Genomic DNA, 23435 nt, shown 5'->3' on the forward strand with positions numbered 1-23435 from the left:
GTGTCCGTAAAAGCCCACGGCATGTCTATGAGGTGTATTCCCGAAGTACCTCTGTGGGATCCTGAGGGATCCTGCGGGATCCTGTGGGACCTTTGCGCCCTCCGCGCACCCGGGCCCCGCGCCGCTCCTCCCGGCGCCCCCTAGCGGCCTGCCCTGCCCTCACGGCGCCCTCGAGCGGCGCCGTAGTCCCGCCCCCGGGCGTGCGGGGCGTGCCTCTGATTGGACGCGGCGGGGCCGCCCCGCCCCCTGCGCAGGGCCGGCCCTGGCGGCGGGGCCCGGCTGTCATGGAGGCGCCGGACGGAGCGCGGGTAGCGGCGGCGGGCGCGTCGCTTTGAGGGCGGCGGCGGCGGCGACAGCGACGGCGGCAGCGGGAGGCGGCCCGAACCGGACCGGACCGGAAAGGTAGCGTGCAGCCTGGCAAGCCTTTCCGGCCGGCTCCGAGCACGGCGGCCGCGGGGGTTGGATGTCGTGTGGGAAAGGAGGGAGGGGGATGGGGCCGCCTGGCTCTGGGCGCAGCGGGTCCGGTCGTGAGGCGAGCGGAGGGCTCGGGCTCTCCCCGCGGTCCGGGGCTTGGCCGAAATGCGGCTGTCGCCTTCCCCGCCCGGCAGCCTTGAGGTGCGTGTCTGCGGGTCTTCTGGCGGGAGCCGGGGGCTCTGTTCCCGGGACACGCCCCGAAACTAGTCGGGGGTGCAGTTGACGGAGGCATGAGGGAGAAGAGGATCGTTCTGTGTCTGGTGTGGATAACGCGCTGGTAGGATCAGCCTCCTCCTCCCCGTAGCTTTCCTCAGGGGCCACCGCGCGGCCCGGGAGAGTCCCATGGAATGCAGCTGGACCCCGGCGCGCCACAACAGCGACTTGTTTGGGTGTAGCTGTGGGAAAATACAATGCAGTTGCTTGTTTGCGAAGTAGGAGGTGAAAACATCGAGAATTCTCCTTTTGCAGATTTGTGATAAGCACAGCCTGCGCTTCGTCAGGACCCTGTTTGGAGTCTCCATGTTGTCCTATCTGGATGAAACTGATCTGAGAAGAAGCTGGGGACATTCTGTTTGGGCTAAGCACTTCCAATAAACTCTTTGCTGAAAAATTCCGGTGTGTATCCATCAGGAAGCAGAGAGGTACAGGCTAAATGGATCTAAAGACAGCAGTCTTCAACGCAGCTCGTGATGGCAAGCTGCGGCTCCTTTCCAAGCTACTGGCAAGCAAAACAAGGGAAGAGGTGGCCCAGCTGATGTCAGAAAAAACCAATGGTGCCACACCACTTCTGATGGCAGCCCGCTATGGTCACCTCGACATGGTGGAATACTTGTTGGACCATTGCTCTGCCTCGATAGAGGTTGGTGGCTCGGTGAATTTTGATGGTGAGACCATCGAGGGAGCTCCACCGCTGTGGGCAGCATCAGCCGCCGGCCACTTGAAGGTTGTTCAGTGTCTGTTGGATCACGGCGCGTCTGTCAACAACACAACGCTGACCAATTCAACGCCTCTTAGAGCTGCCTGTTTTGATGGTCACCTGGAAATAGTCAAGTACCTTGTGGAGCACAAAGCAGACCTGGAAGTATCAAATCGTCACGGGCATACGTGCTTGATGATCTCATGTTACAAAGGCCACAAAGAAATAGCTCAGTATTTACTTGAAAAAGGAGCTGATGTGAACAGAAAAAGTGTTAAAGGTATGTTAGTTTTTTCACTTTCATTGTGGGAAATAGAGGTAAACTTACTAATTTACCTCTTAAAGAGCCTGACATCAAAAAAAAAATTCTTCTGTTCTCATAAAGCATAACATGTAAAGCATTCATAGCTATGTTTTTACTTTTTCTTTTTAATTTACTGGTTTTTAATGTGGGTTATAAAATCTTTGTTTAAATTGATACATTTTAATATTAAATCCCTAATTCTTAAAAGACTTAGTCATATGAAGTGTCACATTTATGCATGCGTTAAAAGCTAGTAAACTTGCTGAGAACCACTCTTTGTAGTAGGCTGGTCTAGCATCATACTCAAAACCATGAGCATGTGTTCTTCGTTTTCATAGTAATTCTTAACAAATCAAGTATGCTGTGCATAAAACTGATCTGTGCCAGTAAGGCTGGTCTAAGGAAATACACATAAAGGAGAAAGATTACTTTCTGCATTGGAAAATTAAAAACCACTTTTCTCTTCTCTCTCCAAGTTACTGAGTAATTTTGTACTTTATTCAGTGTTAGTAAACAAAAATATGTATTAGGATCAAAGAAATGAAGATGGAGGTGACTGTGATCTCAACAGAAGGACTTCCAGTGGCTCTCAGATATCAAACCCTTTTGCCTCTGTTTACAATTGCTCTGGTGTTACCACACAAAGTAAAGATTTCTGGCTTTTTTCCTGTGATCATAATTAGTTGAACATATAAATTTTCTTGTATTTAGTTGTGATATAAGCCTGGAAAGCACACCAGCTACTTCAATTTGCAGCTAATTTTTTATCTCACTGAGCCAGGATTATGTTTCAGCAGTTTGGGGTTTTTTAATATTTATCAGTATATATGTATATTTATAAACTAATCTGCTAGAAGTTCTTTTTGTAGCATAATACTTCTGCTGCCTTTTTTAGGCTAATTACATTTGTAACTGTATAGTGTACCTTTCAGTTATTGGTGTTAAAATATCCTTTGTGTCTAGATTATTGTATGATACTGGTAAATACCAAATGTGAGTAGTCTTTTGAAAAGTTGCTTGGTTAAATATGCCTTTTCTCAGCAAATCATGCAAATATGTGGGTTTAGCGTAAAGAAAGCTAAACTACAGATTTGTCATGGAGGTGGGCAGAGCAAAATAAATCTTCCTTTGTAAGGGTTTGAGGTTGCTCATGAATCATCATGGACTTGTGGTAGGATAAAAATGTCATTTTTCTAAATAACATTCTGGGAATAGCAAGCTAAATATAAAGTGTGTAAGCAACTGAAAACTTGGGGTTTAGTTTTAAACCTATCCCTTTATATGATAGGTGTGAACCAAGCAATGCTCTTAAATATTTGATTTAATAGGAAAAAATATGTAATTCTGCAGCTCTTTTTTTTCTCTTCATTTTGTGTTGGTGGAGTAGGCTTTACCTTACTCATCCTTCTTATTCACTTTATTAATGAATTAACATTATTTGTCTTTGTTTAAATGACTGAAGATTTTCTCAGTGCTGTCAATTATCTTAATTCCTTTCTACTTCCTTTAGTTTCTGTGTGACTTGCACCTAGGCATACAAGCAAAGGTACTTAATTTAAAAAGTTGGATTGGATATGGTTCAGCTCATTAAAACTCTTTTTATACTTGTAACTGTCATGTGTACCATTGGATGTGTGTACGTAATAGGTATCTGTTGGTAATGTGTGGAAATCACCTCTGGTAGGACAGGAGTGTACTTTTTGGTATCTTTACGAAGTCTTATCTCTGAAGTTACTGAATAAGCAGTGGTGAGGTAAAGCAAGAGAGAAAGAAAGTACTATAAACCCTGAAAGTCATCTGTGGAAAGGCAGAAGAACTAAGGAAAACTGGTAGCCATAAGTAGTGTAACAGTGGCTGAAATTCAGCAGGTAACCTCCTCAGTTTTGTTTTGCAGAAATGCTATTGATTTTAAAATTAGTCAAACAGTCTTAATTCTACATTGTCACCCTTCCCTCAAAGAATCTCGTGTATTACTTTCAGTTTCTACTCCTCCCTGCGATAGCTGACATTGTGTCCTGTGCTTGTAGCAGGAAGATAACAGAGCATCTGAATGTTCTGATCCTGAGTAGTAAGAGTTGCTGCCCTTGTATGTGAGTTCTATTTAGACAGGCCCTTCCTGGGCCTTGTATAGAGAAGCCTATTCTTCCCTGAAAGATGTTAAAAAAAAAATGTTGCATTTAAAATTGCAATGCTCCTTATAAAAGCAGAACTGTGTAACTTCAGTAGAGTTGCTGTTGTGGGAGATTTCTGTAGATCTTTTTTCAGATATTACTGTCAGAACTTGTGTGGTGCGGGGTGGGCAGAGTTACTTGACCTACGTCTTGTGGTTTTCCACTGGATTTTCATCTTGCAAAATATAACTTAATACACATATTAAACTTCTTGAAAGTATAGATATGAAAATGTTTCAAAGTGTTGAGAGTTCCAGGGAAATATCTGAATACTTTGATAGGAAAAAATAGGTACATTCACATGCATCTAAATGTATGAAAGAGTAGGTGAAAACCTGTGGTGAAATCTTGCTTCTGAAATGCAGAATCCCATAGCTGTGTTTTGGACCATGGAAATTCAGAGTTAAGAGGTTCTTGAAAAAGTTACGAAAGTATGGAAGTACAGCCAGGAAATTAAGATGTTCATAAAGATTTCAGAGTGTGTCAGGTAAGATGCTGCATTGAGGTGAATGAGATGAAGTGTAGGTCTTGCAGTGTTGCCTGGTAGATGGTGCTGAAGAAGGATGTTTGGGTAGATGAGGCCTCAACTGTGAAAGATGACCAATGGTTCTGAATTTAAAGTACTAGCTTTTGATGGTATTTGTTTCTACTGTTTTGCAGATCTGAACTTTCTCATAGTTTCCCTGAACTTCTATGTAGGCTTTATGCCACAGAACTGTAAACAAAGGATATTAAAAAAGTATTTTAGTTTGCATCAACAGTGTAAGTGATGGGGACAAGCTGATAGGTGGGGTAAGAAGGGTGGATGGGTTTTATTATTTTGTAATTGTGGAAAACAGCAAAGATATCTGTAGATAGGAAGCAGCCTAAGCAATTCACAAAGTGAATTAATTTACACTGTCTCTGATCCATAGCTTTCACCTGTGTTCTCCTGTCCTGGTTTAATGGCAGCCAGCAGCCAAGCCCCAGGCAGCCACTTGCTCACTTCCCTGCCAGTGAGACCAGGAACAGAATACTCGTGGCTTGAGAAATAGACAGTTAAATAGGGAAAACAAAAGCAGTGTACACAAGCAAAGCAAAATGAGGAATTAGTTCACCACTTCCCATGGGTAGGCAGGTGTTCAGCCATCTCCACAAGAGCCGGGCCCCATCATGTGTGACACTTACCTGAGAAGACAAACGTCATCACTCCCAATGGTCCACCTTTTCTCTTTCTTCCCCTCAGTTTTATGTACTGAGCATGATGGCACATGGTCTGGAAATTCCTTTGGTCAGCTGGGGGCAGGTGTTCCAGCTGTGTCTTCTCCCTACCTCCCATGCACTCCCAGCTTCCTCACCAGCATGGACGTACAAACAGCAGAAAGCAATAACAAAAACATCTCTCTATTATCGACACTGTGTTCCACACAAATCCAAAACACAGCCCCATACCACCTACTGTGAAGAAAATTAACTCTACCCCAGCTGAAACCAGTGTAACTCCTCCTCGTTTAAGAAGCTGCAAATTAAAAGTAACATTTAATGAGTTACAGTTGTAGTTAATGATATCTCAGATGGCAAGTTTTTATGCTGTTCCTAAAAGTCGGAAGAGTGTGGATAATGTTAGAGTAGCGGAAACACAATTTTTTTCAGAAGGTGGAATCCTAGAACTACTACCTCAAATGAAGCACAGTTTTGTCTCTGTGCCAGATGAGGAGCATGTTCTGTGTCAGCTGCATGCTGTTTTCTGTTCTGCTGCATTATGAACCCTGCCAGTGATTGGTTATTAGAGTGGTGGTACCTTACTATTAGCTTCAGGACAGACCACTGCAATCTCAAAGACAGTGTTTCACTGATGTGCACAGTGTTCATTTGGTGATGTGTAGGCAGGGAAATGTTTGTTCTCTTAATACAAGTGTCACTCATTTTAAAGGCCCCAGATTTCAGATTTGGGCTCTTTGAGGCTGTCTCTGTTTGGTTTTTTTTATTTAAGGTGCAATATTTCATGTACATTCCCAATAGAAATATTTTTCATTCAGATTGATTGTAAAGAGACCTTATACTTCTGCTTCAATTCCCGACAGGACAATTAAGATCTTGCATTTTGAAAATTTGCACTGCACATTTTGATTGTTTGTGTTATACTTTATTCTCCTCTGCCAGATTTGCAGAAAGGAAGGAAAAAAAATCCATTATTGCAGCAATTAGTGAATTAGATTGTGGATAAAATATGCTTGTGCTGGTAGCCAGGATGGGCCAAATGCAGGAATTGTAACCTTTTTTCAAAATACATGCTTGATAGGCAGGTATTTACCTGAACATAGCTGATAAGTCTTCCCATTCCTCAGTGGCCTGGTATGTGGTCTCTCTTTTCAAAGTGCTTTCTGTGGTTTTGTTAGTGGTTTTCACCAGCTCTGCCTGCCTTCTGTAGTTAACAGACTCTTCAGCTAGCCTAAAGACTGTTTTTTCTCCTCCAGAGTATTAGAAAATCAGAATTTTGTTTACTAGGCATTCTCTTAGTTGTTGCTTGAGATATGCACAGGAGTGTTTGATTGCATTAAAAAAAAAGAATACTGTGATTCTTCAATTCCACTAGCACAATATTTGATATTTTTGTAAAATAGTATGGTAAACAAAGCTTGTTGACTTTGGACTTTGTTTCCTCATTTTGGGAAGTATAGAAGCATACAAACTTCTGTCTCTTTGGGTATTGTATCAAGGGCTAGTCCTATTTCAGTATTGTTGTTAGTAAGGCGTACTGGAAGGTGTGACACTCAAACCTGCTGTTAAGGGAAAAAATCTTCTATAGATATAGCAGACGCAGAAGTAGGGGAATTATGGAGAATCATGCTATTTCCTTTATGACAAGTGTGGTCTAGTATGTGTTAAAAATAATTAATTTTCTTCTGCTGTAAACATTAAGGAGTCTTGACAGGTTTGTTTTCTTCTGAGGGTGTTTGTCTTCTCTGCTCACCAAGCTTGATGGAATTACTGAGGGAACGGGGAGGGGATAAAAAAATCCCAAAACAAGAGTCCTTGGGCTTTATTTCCGCTTGTTGTTGTTGCTTTTTTGGTTATTTTTTTTAATTCTCCCTGTGAACAAACACTTGCTCTAAAAGTGTGCTGTGTTTTTTTTGGGGGGGGGGAAGGAGTGTTTCTTTTTTCCCTTTTTTGGTAGGTGTTATATGGTAGAGGGCTTTGAAACTTGTAGATATTTTGTTTGTGACTTTGTGTGGAAACAGAACTTCAGGGGGAATGTCGAAGTTAAATAAGGAAGATAAAGATACAATTTAAGTTTAATTCTAACTAAAAAGTTTTTGTTTAAATTAAATCATTCACAGTATCTTGTTATTTATGTAATAATTAATAATCTTCATAATACAAGTTCTCTTGAAGTGTTTCAGTGAGCAAGACAGCAATTATTCCCTTACGTCATAAGGAAATTAGATTAAAAAGTTGAGATTAGCAGTTCATTGCATTTTTTAGTTAGTTTCTTGAAGGAAAGACATTTAGTTTATATTCACTATGCACACTAAATGTTAGGATGTATAACAGTTTTCTTATGCACTGTCCATGTTTGTATCTATCTGGCAATACTTTTCTTTTAGATCAGAAGAGACTCTTGGAAGACTGAATTACCTCAAGCGCTGTGGTAGAAAATGAAATGCATGTTACATGAAAATTTTCACTTTATAAAAGTGATCAATTCATTTGTAAGGTTGCAAAAATATATACAGGTGGCTAATGTACACGCTGGTCAGACATTTAGATTAAATACTTTTATTTCTTTTGTTTTTGATGATCTTAGAAATTCAGATTGGTGTTAAGTTTTAATGTAAGTTTTACAGTGTGGAAATTTGATAAAGAATTTTGGAAGTATTAGGAAGTGGATGCACTTAATTGGTTGCAAATCAAATCAAATCACTTTCTGTGTCATGGCTTCATTTTCTTCCATTCCCTTGTCACAAATTGTCAGTTTATTTTGGGAATTACTTGCTTCTGACATAGAAAGGCCTGTCCTCCTTATGAATTTAAATACCCACCCCCATTCCAGTAAGCTTTTGGAAACACTTGGTAGTTAGTTTTGTGATACATGAAGTGTTTCTGAAATGTTCATAACTCCTTTTAAAGGAGTTCTGTTAACAAGAGTAAAGTGTGAAGATACAATGCCAACTAGCCATACCTTTTTCTGTACCTTGTATCTGCAAGATTTAGAAGGGCTGGAGTTGGGGTTATTCTGTTTCTTTTTGCTATTTTTGAAGGGGAAGGTGCAAGGTAATAAGAATAGTAAAGTTTTATACAGCTAGAAGCAGTCTGTAAGCACTGTTAGCAATACAATATAGTGATACTTAATATTTAGCAGGGAAGTATCAGGACTACCGGAATCATCTGCAGTCCAGTTTTTTGTCTCTTCAAGGAGGAGCCTTTTATGTTATGGTAACAAGAGCTATCTTTGGTATGTCATTAAATTCCTGCTGGTTATTTTACAACTTAAAATTGATTTAAAAAATTACATGAAACCTACTTTTTTTAAAGATTCCCATCTTCAAAAAATTACTTTAATTTTTTCAATAAATTTTTCAAAGAGACCCATTATATGTGTCTCTTTGAAAATTACTTTCAATTAATGACTTTCAAACTACTTTTGCTTTTTTTTTCAACCTTTTTCCTTCTTAATACAGCAATAGATATAACATTGTTTTTTAGTTTGTTACTGAATAGATAATGTTACAAAAATTAACTTCTGCATTGTGTTCAGACACTATTTATGATCTGGTCACTATAGTGACACTGTAGACAGTGTAATGTTTTGAAATGGATGAGTTAATTCACAGAATAGTGGTTGATTTGCTGTGTTTATTTGAACTGTTCAATTCATGGTCAGTTTGTGTGTATATATATATATAATGTATAGCTTTTGATTTACACATTAAGGCCGCTCTCATGCTTTTTTTTCCAAATTCTTCCTCTAAGACAGCAATTGATACTTGCTAGGTATAGATGGCTGTCAGTGTTATTTCTTAAGGCTGGGATTTATGTCTGGGATTTTTTTTAAGTTAGCAACTCTCAACTATCTTTTTACTCGTAGGCACTTTTCTATGGAAACTTGTGTTTCTTACAAAGCATTCTTCCCACTGCTCTATCTGTACTATCCAATCAAACTTCAGTGAGGTGCAGCCACTGCATAAAAATTAGTGGTGATGGCCTCACATTATTAGTTTATACATGGCATAATTTAAGCTGTGGTTATTTTCATTCTAAGGGTTACTGCAGTATAAACAACTAGAAAATTACTTCTGATAAGCTGTTAACTGAAATCAGTAATTGTAATACCAACAAAAAACCCTAAATTGTTTTAAATTTAGAGCATCCAATTGGAAAGAGCAGTGAAATTCCTTGGAGTCTTAAGCATATTTCCTCATGTTCTACATAGCTGCATTGTAAATTAGTGGCATACAGACTGCTGCATTTAGTTTACATGGACAATGGCCAAGCTTATTTGTGTGGATTTTTTTCAGTCACAGTGTGTATGCCTGTTGATGAATTAAGTAGTGTCAAAAGCAGCATTACGTGGTGATGGATCTGCATCTGTGGGTAATATGCATAGCAGGCACTGTTGTGGTTGTCAAAAGTAGCAAAATATATATTAATAGTTGTGAAACAATAGTAACAACTTAGATGTTGCTGATATACTTTGGCTTATTTGTTTGTAATATGCTTTTATGTTACTATTTTTAAAATATATTAAAAATACTTATTTGAAGGTAGAAACAGCTGCCAGTTGCAGACCTCTGCCATGAAGGATAGTGTATGGAGTTGAGTGCACCCTGAAATAGCTGTGTTAACTGCTGGCTCAGCCAATGCCCATGTGCATCTGGTTTTGCTTTTATCAATAAATAGAGAACTGAGGATGGACGGAGGGACCAGCCCTTCTTTAGCTCTGAATTAACTGCTGTAGTTTCATTTTAACTAGACTTTCAGCAGCATAGCAAAAAGTAATGTATGTGTATTGGCAAGTTTGTACATAGGTCCGCATTTGACATCTTCCACTCTTAGGAATGTCAAGGTCTTGTCCTTTCTCAGATGGCATATTGGCATTTTTCCAAAGACAGAGAGAATTGTAGTTGATAAGCTATGTATGTCAAATTCACAAGCTTTCAATCCGCCTAAATTTGCTTTAGTCTCTGCTCCTGCCATTGAAAATTTTGTAAGTCTAAGTAGAGATTGTAGTGTGGCCAGATCTATAACTTGCTTAGTGCTATAAATGCTAAAAATTGCCTAAGGTATTAGAAAGGTGGGAAATCACTTCCCTTTTTATGAACTGGATTTAACTTTATGAATCTTGGTCTAACAGGTAGTTTCATGTGCCACTTTGTGTTGGAATGTCTTCTTCAGTTTACCTGTTAGTAAATGGTTGTAAAATCACTGGCCGCTATTCAGAAGTGTTTCAGGAAAAGACAATTTTGAAAGTTAAGTTCACTGTCAATAAATGAAGCAATCTAGTATTTTTTAATGTTTTTTTTCCTTAAAATGTTTGAATTTTGCTCTTAAAATATGATTCAGGGGACAAAGTATGTTCGTACCTCTGGTATAATAGCAAAAACCTGAGTCATAAACTTTAGAAAATAACGCTTTACTCATGTTTTGTATGAATTTGATGAATATGTCAGCTAAATTTGATAGCCCCATTCACTGCAATCTCTTGAGCTTTTTGACTTCAGACAGTTCTACACCCAGTGCACCATGACCCTACTCATCCCACACTTGGATAACTTGTCTAGAAGGATGTTGTGGGGACAATGTAAAAGCCAAAAAAGGCAAAACTCACTAAAAGGCAAAAATCCCACATCCACTATCTTTCCTTCATCTGATGGATGACCTTATTCTAGAAGCGTATCAAATTAGTTAAACCAGGCCTTTTTCCTTGTCAGCCCAAGTTGATAGTACCTAATGATTGCATTGTCCTTTAAACGCCTCACAGCAGCATTCAGTATAATCTTCCCCATAATTTTTCTGAGTGTTGAGGTGAGACTAACAGGTCTGTAGGTTCCTGGGTAATCCCTCTATCCTTTCTTATAAAGTGAAATAACATTGGTTAGCTTCTATTCCCAGACTCCCAAGACATTTGGTAGCTGGTGGGGAGGAGTAGTGCTGTAACAAACATCAGCTACTTCAGTGCTCAGGTAAATCCATCAGATCCCATGGACTTGTGAACTGCTACAGCTAGTCCCTGAGAAGTGTCTAAATAAATGGGAAGTCACTATTCCTGAAGTCACCTGTAAATCCAGGGCAGATTGCAGTTTATCTGTATTATTAAAGACTGAGGCAAAAGCAAGCATTGAGTGTCTCCACACTTCTTTACCCTTAATAGTCAGATGACCATCTTCAGTAAGTATCAGTATTGTATTTTCTTTAGACTTCCTCTTGCTACTAGTGTGCTTTAAAACCCTTCTTGTTGTCTGACACAATGCTGGTCAGTTTCAACTCTAATTGAGCTTTGGCCTTTTGCATCTTGTCCCCTGCATATACGAACCCCATCTCTGTCAAATTCCTGCAAAGCCTAAATTTGTTTTCAGACAGCATATAATTTCTTCTTCCTCCTGAGCTGCGTGAGGAGTTCTCTGTCCAGTCAGACTGGTTTCCTGTCCTATTGCTTGACTTTTGATACAATGGAATTGCTGACTCCTTTGCTTTTATGTAGTGAAGAATTCCATTTTAATTCTGGTTTGGGTTTTTTTCTTAAACCTGTTTAATTTTTTCAGATAAAAATATCAAACATTTTGATTTTTATAATGCCTGGTAGCCTTGCTTTCATAGTACATAAATTGGGGGGAAAAAGCTATTTTAAAACCATTAATATTTGGAGGTTTTTGACTTTTTATTTTTTAAACTATTAACAGGGTGAGATTTGGGCTGTAATTTGATATGATTTGTGTAATTGTGTTTGTTCTCTTGCAGGAAATACAGCACTACATGACTGTGCAGAATCTGGAAGTTTGGAGATCATGAAGATGCTTCTCAAGTATTGTGCTAAAATGGAAAAAGACGGTTATGGAATGACTCCCCTCCTCTCAGCCAGTGTGACAGGCCACACAAATATAGTGGACTTTCTGACCCAGCATGTACAGACTAGTAAGGCTGAGCGCATAAATGCCCTGGAACTTCTAGGAGCAACATTTGTGGACAAAAAGAGAGATCTGCTTGGTGCTTTGAAATACTGGAAAAGAGCTATGGAAATGAGATACAGTGATAGGACTAACATCCTCAGCAAACCTGTGCCACAAACACTAATTATGGCTTATGATTATGCTAAAGAGGTAAACAGCTCAGAAGAGCTAGAAAATCTTATTGCAGACCCAGATGAAATGAGAATGCAAGCATTATTAATTAGAGAACGTATTCTTGGCCCTTCACACCCAGACACATCCTACTATATTAGATACAGAGGTGCTGTGTATGCAGACTCTGGAAACTTCAAGCGTTGCATCAATTTATGGAAGTATGCTTTGGACATGCAGCAGAGCAATCTTGATCCTTTAAGCCCTATGACAGCCAGCAGTTTGCTATCATTTGCTGAACTTTTCTCCTTCATGCTTCAGGATAGGGCAAAAGGCCTGCTAGGCACTACTGTCACTTTTGATGATCTGATGGGTATACTGTGCAAAAGTGTTCTTGAAATAGAACGGGCCATGAAACAAACCCAGTGTCTTCCTGATCCAGTACAGCTGAACAAAGCTCTTTCCATCATTTTGCATTTAATTTGCTTGTTGGAGAAAGTACCTTGCAGCTCAGAACAGGAACATTTTAAGAAACAAACTATTTACAAGTTTCTTAAACTTCAGCCTAGAGGAAAGAATAACTTCAGTCCACTTCACCTTGCTGTTGACAATAATACTACATGTGTCGGTCGCTACCCAGTTTGTAAATTCCCCTCTCTACAAGTTACTGCTATCCTGGTGGAATGTGGTGCTGATGTAAATGTCAGAGACTCTGATAACAACAGTCCATTACACATTGCTGCGCTGAACAACCATCCAGACATCATGAATCTTCTTATCAAGTCAGGTTCACATTTCGATGCCACAAACTCATGTAAACAAACAGCTAGTGATTTGCTGGATGAGAAGGAAATAGCAAAGAATTTAATCCAGCCCATAAATCATACTACTTTGCAGTGTCTTGCTGCTCGTGTAATAGTGAATCATAACATATCCTATGCAGGGCATATCCCTGAAAAACTAGAGAACTTCGTTTTGCTCCATAGATGATAGTGTGGCGTTCCAGAGTACTGTTTTTGTAGCACGACATGGTGATATTTTCCTTGAGCATTGTTGTGATACACCAGCGTTCCCTTAGCTTGCTCCATTTTGCTCTCATTGCCTAGTGTTGTTAGCATCAGATCTGCAGAGTTGGTTACCCAGTATTTAATATGAATATGCCATATAATATATTTTGTGGATTATTTAGAAATGTAATGCCATATTTAGACTTTAAATTGTCTGCCAAAGGCTTGTCTTTTCTGGTCTTATTTGCCTGTTGGGTGTTTGGGACTGAGTTGAGTATTTTCCACTGATGTCTTTTTACTATAACTGTTATGTGGATTTTATACAGTTGGAAGGTCATCTTTTTTTGGTTTTGCTTGTGCGTTTCTACTCCTACTCTCTTCTTTTTCTATGGACTCATTGCTAAACTGTGCAAGTTGTATGGACTTGTTAACATTTGCAACTACCATAAGTGCTTTTATCTTCTCTATGCACTGGCTTAAACATGACTGTTGTGTGTGAGCATATTTCTATGCAGCACTTGGCCAATTTCAACTTAAATGCCAATCTTGTTTTGCAGTTTGTTCAGAGCTCTCTTGAGAATGCTGTCTTCATAGCATGATGAATTTTGGAGTTATTTATCAGCTCTCCAAACTTGGGTTTGACTTTTTTGACTGCTGTAACTGAGGTTGCTTTCATTTTGATCCTCTGGAATTTTTTCCTAAACTGGGGAGAAGAAAATCTTGCTTTTTCTGATTGTAGTCCACTTGAACTTTAAATCTGAAAATTGTTCTGTTGCATCGTGCAGCTGGGGGAAGAGTCCTCATGATGTACAACTGGCACCTTCCCCTCTGCATTGTCTTGCTTGTGCTGGTTATGTGACTAGATGTGAAGTTTGCTCAAAGTTTAACCTCAAACTTAAAGATACACGTCTACGGGAAATAGATCAAATATATGCTCTGCTTTAAAATCTGCAAATCAGCTTTAGCTTACAAAAGAAAACTAAAGCATGTTGATGGCATGATGTTTATCAGTCCAGATCTAGACATCATATAGTATAGTAAGTGGCTGTCTGCCAGGGTATTGAAAGTTCTATAGCAGTGTCCTTTTTTTCTTCGTTTTAATTATCTTTATAAATACTTGCATGGATTTTTCATCTCTACTATGTCAGTTATACTTAACAAAAGCAGAAGTTCTGTTGTGTATATAGCTCCTATTAAAGTACCTATTTTTTATAATATTTGCACAACAGCTTAGCTTTTGCAACAGAAAGGGCTCTTTTGACTTGATAAGAAGTCTATAAATGAAGATCATAAATGTGAGTGCGATTCAGGTAATTAATATTATTCAGCACTTTACTGTTGATTAATAGTAGGATTTATTATGGCACATTAGCCCTAAAAATGTCTTAAAGTGAAATTAATTTCTGTTGGATAGGATACAGTTTACTTGGAAATTTAGTTGTCTAGCATTTTGGGTACTTTCGGCTTAATGTTTCATCTCAGTTGTGGGCAGTAAGTGTACCTATGGAGTTCTTGCTCCAGAAATCCAACAACTGGTTTTATGCCTTTGTCAGAGATAAGAGATATTTAGAATCCAAATTGGTTAGGTTAGGAGGGCTCTTTGTAATACTTTAATTTTTAAGTTGATGTTAGAACACTTTTGTTATTTGTGGTTGAACTTGAGGAAGACCATGTCTTGGGAGCACATAAGAATAGCCCTTCCTTGTTTTTGTTCTGTTTTGGCATTCCTGCCAGTGTATGGCAGTGTACAGGTGCCTACTAGCTTAGCCATTTTTTGCAAAAATTATGGGGATGTTTTTTAAGCAAAGATATGTTAAAAGCAGTGCTGTTTGTGTATTGTCACTACCAGACTTGCTGTTTTGAAGCAATTTTCTCTGGTTTGTCCTTTGCCGTGTCTATGTTGTATACTATTACAAGAATCATAGAATCATTTAGGTTGGAAAAGATCCTTAAGATCATTGAGTCCAACCCTTAACCCAGCACTGCCAAGTCCAGCACTAAACCATGTCCTTAAGTGCCACATCTACATGTGTTTCAAATACCTCCAGCCATGGTGACTCAACTGCTTCCTTTGGGCAGCCTGTTTCATTGGTTAATCACTCTTTCCATTAAGGAGTTTTTCCTAGTATCCAGTCTGTATCTCCCCTAATTCAGCTTGAGGCCATTTCTCCTTGTATCGCTTGTTACTTGGGAGAAGAGGCCGACCCCTGCCTTGTGGAGTAATTGTAGACAGTTGTAAGTTCTCCACTGAACCTCCTTTTCTCCAGGCTGAACAACCCCAGCTCCCTCAGCTGCTCCTCATCAGACTTGTGATCCAAACCCTTCCCCAGCTCCAGTGCCCATCCCTGGACATGCTCTGGCACCTCGATATCTGATGTAGTGAGGGACCCAGAACTGAACACAGCACTTGAGGCATGGCTTCACTGGTACAGGGGACAATCACTGCCCTGATCCTACTGGCCACACTATTGCTGATACAGGCCAGGATGCAGGTTTTTCTAGCATCACACAAGACTAAACTCTAGTCAATTGACTGAATTGCTGTGATTTGTAATGCTTAGGACACATGCCACTCAGCTTTTCATTTGTGAGGATGTGTAGTTTGGTTTTTGAATTTATACATTTTAATGCTCTTCTGCTGCTCTGTAAGTGGGGATAATCAGCAAATGATACCATGCTAAAATTATACATTAAGTCATAAAAATAATTATTTTTGTATCGGTCTCAGAGTAAAGGATTTTTAGAGTTTTTTACTTTGGAATGTGTCCTGCTCTTTGGTGGTTTTAGTTTAAATTTCTGTCTTTATAACTGACAATTACCCTGTTTAAAATCAGTTGGTTGGTTGTTCAGCCTGAGGAAGAGAAGGCTACAGGGAGATCTTCTATAGGACTTTCCAGTACCTAAAGGAGGCTGTAAAATCGTGGGGTGAAGGGATGAGGGGGAATGGCTTTAAACTGAAAAGGGTGAGATTTAGCTTAGATATAAGGAAGAAATTGTTTACTATGAACATGGTGAGGTACTGGCGAAGGTTGTCCAGAGGAGTTGTGGATGCCCCATTACTGGAAGTGTTCAAGGCAAGACTGGATGGGGCTCTGGTCCAGTGGAAGGTGTCTCTGCGTATGGCAGAGAGGTTGGAACTAGGTGATCTTTAAGGTCCCTTCCAACCCAAGTCATTCTATGATTTATGATTATTAGTCCAGAAATATAATGTAAAATTTTTTAATTGTTAGCATTTTTTTAAATGGAAAGCATTCCCAAAAGTGAAAGCATATCACTATTAGTTCTGTGTCAATCTAGTGAATATTGCTACAAGAAAGGCTTACTGTTTTAGCTGTTCTTTAGAAACAAACCAGGCTATTAGTACATGCTGATTTATTGCACGAATTTCTGTGTAAATATCTACTGATGTGCATCAGTCCGAAGGATTTATCACCTCCATGCTGAATTTAATTTTTCATGGTGATGAAGCTCTCTGCTGAAGAGAGCTTATTTTGCCAGATTACTTAGACTTAGGTGACCTGGCAGATGAGTTCATGCATTTTTGGCCACTTTGCATTTAGACCTATGTGTTTACACTACTCTGTTTTATTTATCTTAACTTTAATTTTGTAATATTTTTAACTCATTCTTTTACCATTTTTCTCCCTATTTGGCCTTTTTTTCTGATGAAACACACTGCTTCTGAGCTACTGACACAGAAAAATGCTGAGAACACTGCAGAAATAATTATATGCCCTGCAGGGATGAAACAAGTTTTAAATTGATTAAACAGCTTACAGGAATCACTCTCCTAGAGACCAAGGAACTGATACCTCCTTGCTTGTTGAGACCTCTAAGTTGCATTTTTTGGGGAAAGGGATACATGCATAAACAGCTTTTCCTCCGATAGTTGTGGGTTTCATCTTTAACAAGGAAGATGAAAAATATTCTCATTTAAAAAATCTAAAATTATGTTCCTATTTTTGTATCACTTAGGCTGGTGACAAGATTCCAGCTGTCTGCAGTGTCTCTGTTCTGTTTGTTAGATGCAGTGTAAAGACATTTTCTGAAATGCAAGGCAACATTGTGGTTATTTTTCCATATATACTTCACAACACTCCCTGGATAGGAAGTAGTCTTGTGTTGTTTGTAAGTCCGCAAAGAGCTGTCTTTTAACAACTGTTTTGCAACTGGTTAAAATTAACCTCTTTCTATTTTTACAAACACTAAAGAAAGTAATGCAGTGCTATAGCAGAATCCTTAAAGGAGGATTTGTAATTAGATAAAAACCTTTTGAGGAGAAGTGTGCCTTGCCTCAGTTTTGTATCAGCTGCAAGGTGACCGTGGCGAGATATGGCTGCTCTTGAAATAGCTTTGAAATATAGAGTGGAATGACTGTTATACTCTAAAATGTTGAGAAGCATGAAAAAGTAGACTAAACACTAATTTTACCTTCTGTGACTAAAATGATGCCAACTGGTATTAAACGCTTCAAAGTAATTTTGGTAATTTTGATGAGAGACATACTAGACTGCTCATATTTCTTGCTTTTGAGTGTAAAAGTAACTGCTGAGCCCTCAGTGAGGGTAGAGTGAAAAGCTCTTGTTGGTATGGTTTTAAATAATGTTGTATTTGTGTTCCATTCTATTGCAAAGACTTCCTATGCAGGGCTAGCTCCGTGTATGGAAATACTGCAGTTTTCTTTTTTACGTGAAGTAATTTAGCTTTAACAGTAATGTAAAAAAGGAATAATAAGCATATTTCTCTGCTCCTACTCTCTTTAGGCTCCAAATGCAGATTACATTAAAAATATGTTTTGGAGAACACCTGTCCGAGTGTATATATGTGTTTTCTCTAGGGTATTGCAGTACTGGTTGGTAAACTGCTTTTCTTGTTGAGTAGCTAAATGTGAATGCTGCAGCTTCAACCTTTCTGTCATTAAGAATTGTGCCTTGAGCAAGAAGTCATATTTCATGCTCTTTCTTTCTGTGAAATTGTGGTCTGGTAAAGCCTTTAAATTTCAGTGGTGGGTAGTAGTAAAGAAAAGGCTTAAACTGAATGATACAGGAGAAATTATTTTCCCACTTTCTGGAAAAAGCAGTTAACCGGGGAAACAGTACTTCCAGTTTCTAACTAAAAAGTGGATAGCAATGCCTTGTAAGAAGTAAGCAGCAGACAGTTTTCAAGAAAGCTGGACAAATTCATTTTCTTCCTCAAGCTTTTGAAGGATCTTCCATATTGCATTAGCAAATTGAAAAATAGAGGAATAGAACATCTCAAGGGTGAGAGAAGCAGAAGATCCTTATTAGAGGCAGCTGGAGATTTGAAGATGTAATTTCAAAATACCTTTATAGTTAGGCACAGTAGTCACAATCCTATCCTGTAAGGAAGTGTACATTTCAGAGAGCTGGAACTTTAGATTAGGGCCAATCAGTAACAATAGAATCAAAAAAGATGAGGCTCTGGATGAGGAAATCTGCTCCAGAACTTTCCCATAGGATAATTGTCACATGGATGGCTTTAGTGAATTGAATGTAGATTCTCTTAATTAAGAAAGGGAAAAACTGGATAGGATCATTTACATCATTATTCATCCTTCTGCATTTGCAGAAGATGAAAGATGTCTGCTGTTACCTAAGCTGTGTAACCATCCAAAAATGGCTTCTTGGCAGTAGCAATTGCTGGCTGGTGCTTGATGAAGACCAAAACCCATCATACAAAATAGTGCAGGATTAGGGCAAAAGAGACCAAGTATGAAGTGTGTTGCTCTGGAATATGCAATACTTTTTTCTGTTTTGCACATAATATCCAGAGGGCCAAATGCCATCCACAGTGAACCACAGAAGGCCCTTCTCCCCCTCTCCAAAGTTTTACCTTCAAGGTGATTTCCAGCATTCAGAAGAATTGAGAAGAGGTTATACTCAGAAGTTACGGACAACAGTTTTGAGCTATGCACACAGGAAAAAAAAAATTGCTTTCTGATTCATCTGTCTGTCAGAATGAGGGAATGGAAATTATGAAAATGGCAGCCACATCTCTCATTAGATCATAAAATATGATCGTGACACATGATCTGGGTTCCTCTTTGAAGTTCAAAGGGTTGCTTCTATCATATCTGCTGAAGATTTATCAAGTCAGAAGTTCCTTACCAAAAATTTTTCTTAGAAGGTTGTTTGGAATTCCCGTCTATCAGTAATTAGAAACCTAATTCCCAATTTAAATACATGTTTTCCTAGCTTTGTATGTCTGACCTTCTCATAGTTTCAGTACTTGTCAGTCTTTCAGAAAGAGTTGTCTTCTCTCAGCCTTTATGTGGTTAGGCTAAATCAACCAACCAGAAGAACACACAAGTAAGAATGAGCAAAACTCAGAATAATCTAGAGTTGAGTAAGCTAGCAGAATGGTTCCGTTTTCCCTTTTCCCCTCTCTTGATTGTATGCTCCCAGAAAACCACCAGAATCCGCTGGTTCACTAAACACTTTTTGTTGCTGAACCTGCAATTTAAATTGCGAATTCGTTCCTTTTTACAATGGGAGGGATTTGTTTTTTACAGTAAACAGCTGATTGCTTTTGCTTCAGATTCTGTAGCTTGTATTGTCCTCTTCTAATATTTTAGGTGCCTGGATGTCGCTTTGTTCCATTCACACAAAGCATTATTCTAACTAGAATGTGAGGCAAAACGTTCAGTGAATGAGCCAGACTTGGATTAGTTTTTGTTTCCATCCCATAGTTTCAAAGTAGTGAACTTGCCTTTTTCTCCTTTCTTTTTGCAAGTGTGGCTTCCAGGCATTTTATTGGCCAGCCTATAAGTTAGCCTATAAGGTGGGGGATCCTCCTGGCATGACTGTGCTCTTTCTGGTTTTCTAGCTAAGGGAAGCACATCATCTCCTGCTTTATCATGCTTTGTTTTCCCATAATGTATGAAATGGAAGCTTCAGGGCATTAAAAACCACAAGAAACAAGCAAAAAAACCCCAAAAGAAAACCCAACAAAAACCCAACCAAAACAAAAGCCCAAACAACCAAAAAAAACCAAAAAAAAATTGCCAGAAAACAGGACCTGCTGTAAATTAACAAAGGATGCAGTGTGAGGCAGATGCCCGGTTGGCTGCTATGAAGAGTGTCATGGCTTACTTCCAGTCCCACTGGGCAGTAACCTTGGGGCCAGACAGCAGATAGTTCTGTGAGCAGGCTGGTCCGTGCAGGCTGCACCCACTGCAGCACTGCTGTGCAGATCAGCGGTGTGCTTTTCAATTGAGTCTCCCCATTGTCCATCCTTTGCTTGTTTGGGTTCGTGTCACTGAATTGTCCTAATGCACAACTTGTGTTAATTTTGAATGCATCTGAGCTTAAAGGAGTGTTCCAAAAGCTCACCTAACAGGCTTTGACCACAACTTATAGTCTGCTCCCATGAACTGCTCCCCAGTTCATGGGAGCAGACTATAAGTTGTTCTGAAATAACACTTATGTCTTCTCCCATTCCTCTTCTACTCCCACGGAGTGTCACAGACTTTTGATCCTTGGCATCAACTCCATTCTCCTTTCTAATACAAGTGTAACTGTAGTTTTCAGTTTCTCTTCTGATGTTAAACATAAGTTGACACATACACTGGGTTGTTTTTCCTCTTGTTTGTAGGCGGTTACTGCTTGTCGTGTGTAGCATCGCATAACCCATGTTCTGCTTTGAGCTGGGTCATGAAAATGAGGTAATGTAGTTGATTGCTAAAGGTGGATCTGCCACATCATTAACTGTTGGAAAATGAGTCAGCTGTGCCACATGCAATGCTGATACTTCCTCCTGACAGCATGACCGACCTTAGTACAAAGTGCTGTAGGTGTGTTGTAAAGAAATATTTGCTCCATTATACAAAGGCAGAAACTAAGGCACAGACTCAGTGACCTCCTAAAATGACCACAGGAAGTATGGGCTGTGTGAAGTATCTGTCTCCAGGGACTTCAATTTTGAGATTCTTTTCTCCAGGTAGGTTTGACATCGGTAATTTCATAAATGAAGACTATATAAAAAAACAAAACAAAACTGGTAAGAATTTCTTAGGGAAATTAGGCTAATGTTATTGCACAGTTTTAATGTATGTGTCTATCCTTCCTCTCCCTAGTTTTTCAACATACTAGGCCAGTTTAATAAACTCAACAGAAATAGAGCAGCCTATGTGTATCTGTAACTTCCTTGAGAACACCAGAGTGAGCAGATGGCAGAGTCCATACTAACATTTCCCACTGAAAGAGAGGATTTGGCTGGAGCTTGACTCTTATTAGGCATGAGAGAATCCAAGCAGGAATTAAAATACTTAGGACCATGAAAAAGTCTTTGATCACAGCCCAGGCTTTACTAGAGAGCAGCAGATCTGGTCCCTGTTCAGAATGTGCCATACTTGTATTACATCACAGGCACCTGTTCATCAAGGTGGTAGCATCTGAGCATCAGATGATCCTGGTTTGTATAGACAAATCTCCCTCATTAGACACTCAATGTCCTGAATTTGCTGTGATGGCACAGAATGTAAGTGAAAATTGGCCAAGCTGCGCAAAAATGAGAAACTCTAGGACTATATTACTATACATGCCAAAATGGTTTGAAGTTAATTCTCTTGAGTCATTATTACTGCCTTATAAGTAGGTTGTGGGAAGCCATGACTCCCAGTTCATCTATAAGAGTTCTGACCTTGTTAGCATCATGATTTTTATTGACAAAGTAATGTGTAAGACTAGACTGTGATCTTCCTTTTTCAATGTCCTTCATTGCAGTTCTCAAGTCTGTAAACTGTTGTATTAGAAAGCCCAAAGTGGCATGAAATACATAAGAGGAAACATGTACCTGGTGAAGAACTGCTCTGTGGAAAAACAGACCTTGCACTTTTGCCCAGCATTGTCTGTTCTGTTCTGAGCCTCCAGTGGAAATTTTCCTGAGATCCCTGCTTCTGTCCATGTCTTGTCTTAATTTTTTGGCTCTCATGAATTCTTTGTGCAGCAGTGTTTTTCCAGCTGTGATGCCTTGCCCTCCTGCCCCTCTGAAAGCTGCAGTGCACAGTGACTGCGCTTGCCCTGGGCTGCCACTGAGAGCCAGCTCCTGAACTTGTCAGCCCTTCTCTGACAGTGATGTCTGGGAAAGGCCAGTGCAGGTGATATGCAATGGCAGCTATTTAAAAATAAAAAGTCGAACTAAATGCTCAAATTTCCCTCCATCCTTTGTCACCCTTTCTGAATGTGCCCATTGGTTCTTACCATCATCATCATTGTGTTGTTCCCAGTTCCACTGAGCTTCTTACCTCCCATTGTTCCCCAGCTGCCATTGTGGCTGAGTCAAGCCTGCATTGAATGGGAAATGCTTGGGGAGGTTCTTGGCTGTGCCTTAGGTAGCTTGTGCTGTTTCTAAGCTGTGTCAGTTGGGAAGAGGAAGGGCTGGAAGAAATGCAGGATCCAGCTTCCTTGGCCTTCATATGGTAAGGGTGCTTAGCCTCCTGTCATGGTTTTACCCCAGCCAGCAGCCAGAACCCAGGCATCTGCTCACTCACTCCACCACCAGCAGGATCAGGGAGAGAACTGAAGGGTGAAAGCCAGAAAACACATTGGTTGAGATAAAGACAGGTTAATAGGGAAAGCAAAAGCCACACATGAAGCAGCACAAAACAGGGAATTAATTCACTGCTTCCCATGAGCAGGCAGCTGTTTAACCATCCCCAGGAGAGCAGGGCCCCATCACATGCAATGATGACTTGGGGAGACAAGCACCATTACACCTAATGTCCACCCTCTTCCTCCTCCACCCAGCTTTATGTACTAGTCATTTTTGGTCAGTTCAGGTCACCTGTCCCAGGGTGTCCCTTCCCAATCTCTCATGTACCACCCACTCTCTCACCAGTGGCGGTACAAAAAGCAGAAATGGCCTTGGCTCTGTGTAAGCCCTGCTCAGCAATAACAAACACAATTCTGTATTTATCAACTCTGTGTTCAGCACAAATTCAAAACACAGACACTAGCCACTGAGGAAAACTGTATCCCAGCTGAAACCAGCACTCCTCCTCATTAATGTGAAATGTGGACTCTCTTAATCGCACTGCACGGTGGGTTTTGTTTCACATGATGTTACGAATATACTCTGCAGGTACTGCTGGTGTAAACTGTTGAAGATTCCATAAGCAGATCTCATCCTGGAATTAGTAATATCTGGATTTCCTCACATGCAGAAGGTACTTGAAAAGATTTGCACCTGTTAAAACCCCTGTTCTGTTTCCTAACTTGCTGATTTTTTTGCTCTTGAAAATCTGCCTTTAAAAAGTGCCATTCTCTCAGTGTCTTTCCAGATCCC

At 39.8% G+C, this 23435-nt stretch overlaps 1 protein-coding gene across 1 annotated transcript; it reads left to right on the forward strand.

Moving 5' to 3' along the window:
• Window positions 1-259: 259 nt before the first annotated feature.
• Window positions 260-17935, forward strand: FEM1C (fem-1 homolog C). The gene is made up of 3 exons (XM_084225984.1): window positions 260-402; window positions 943-1670; window positions 11804-17935. The coding sequence occupies exons 2-3, from the start codon at window positions 1127-1129 to the stop codon at window positions 13111-13113; spliced, it is 1854 nt and encodes a 617-aa protein (XP_084082110.1). The 5' UTR covers window positions 260-402; window positions 943-1126; the 3' UTR covers window positions 13114-17935.
• Window positions 17936-23435: the final 5500 nt, after the last annotated feature.

The sequence above is a fragment of the Fringilla coelebs genome (assembly GCF_963513975.1).
Source record: "Fringilla coelebs genome assembly, chromosome: Z".
Lineage (NCBI taxonomy): Eukaryota > Metazoa > Chordata > Aves > Passeriformes > Fringillidae > Fringilla > Fringilla coelebs.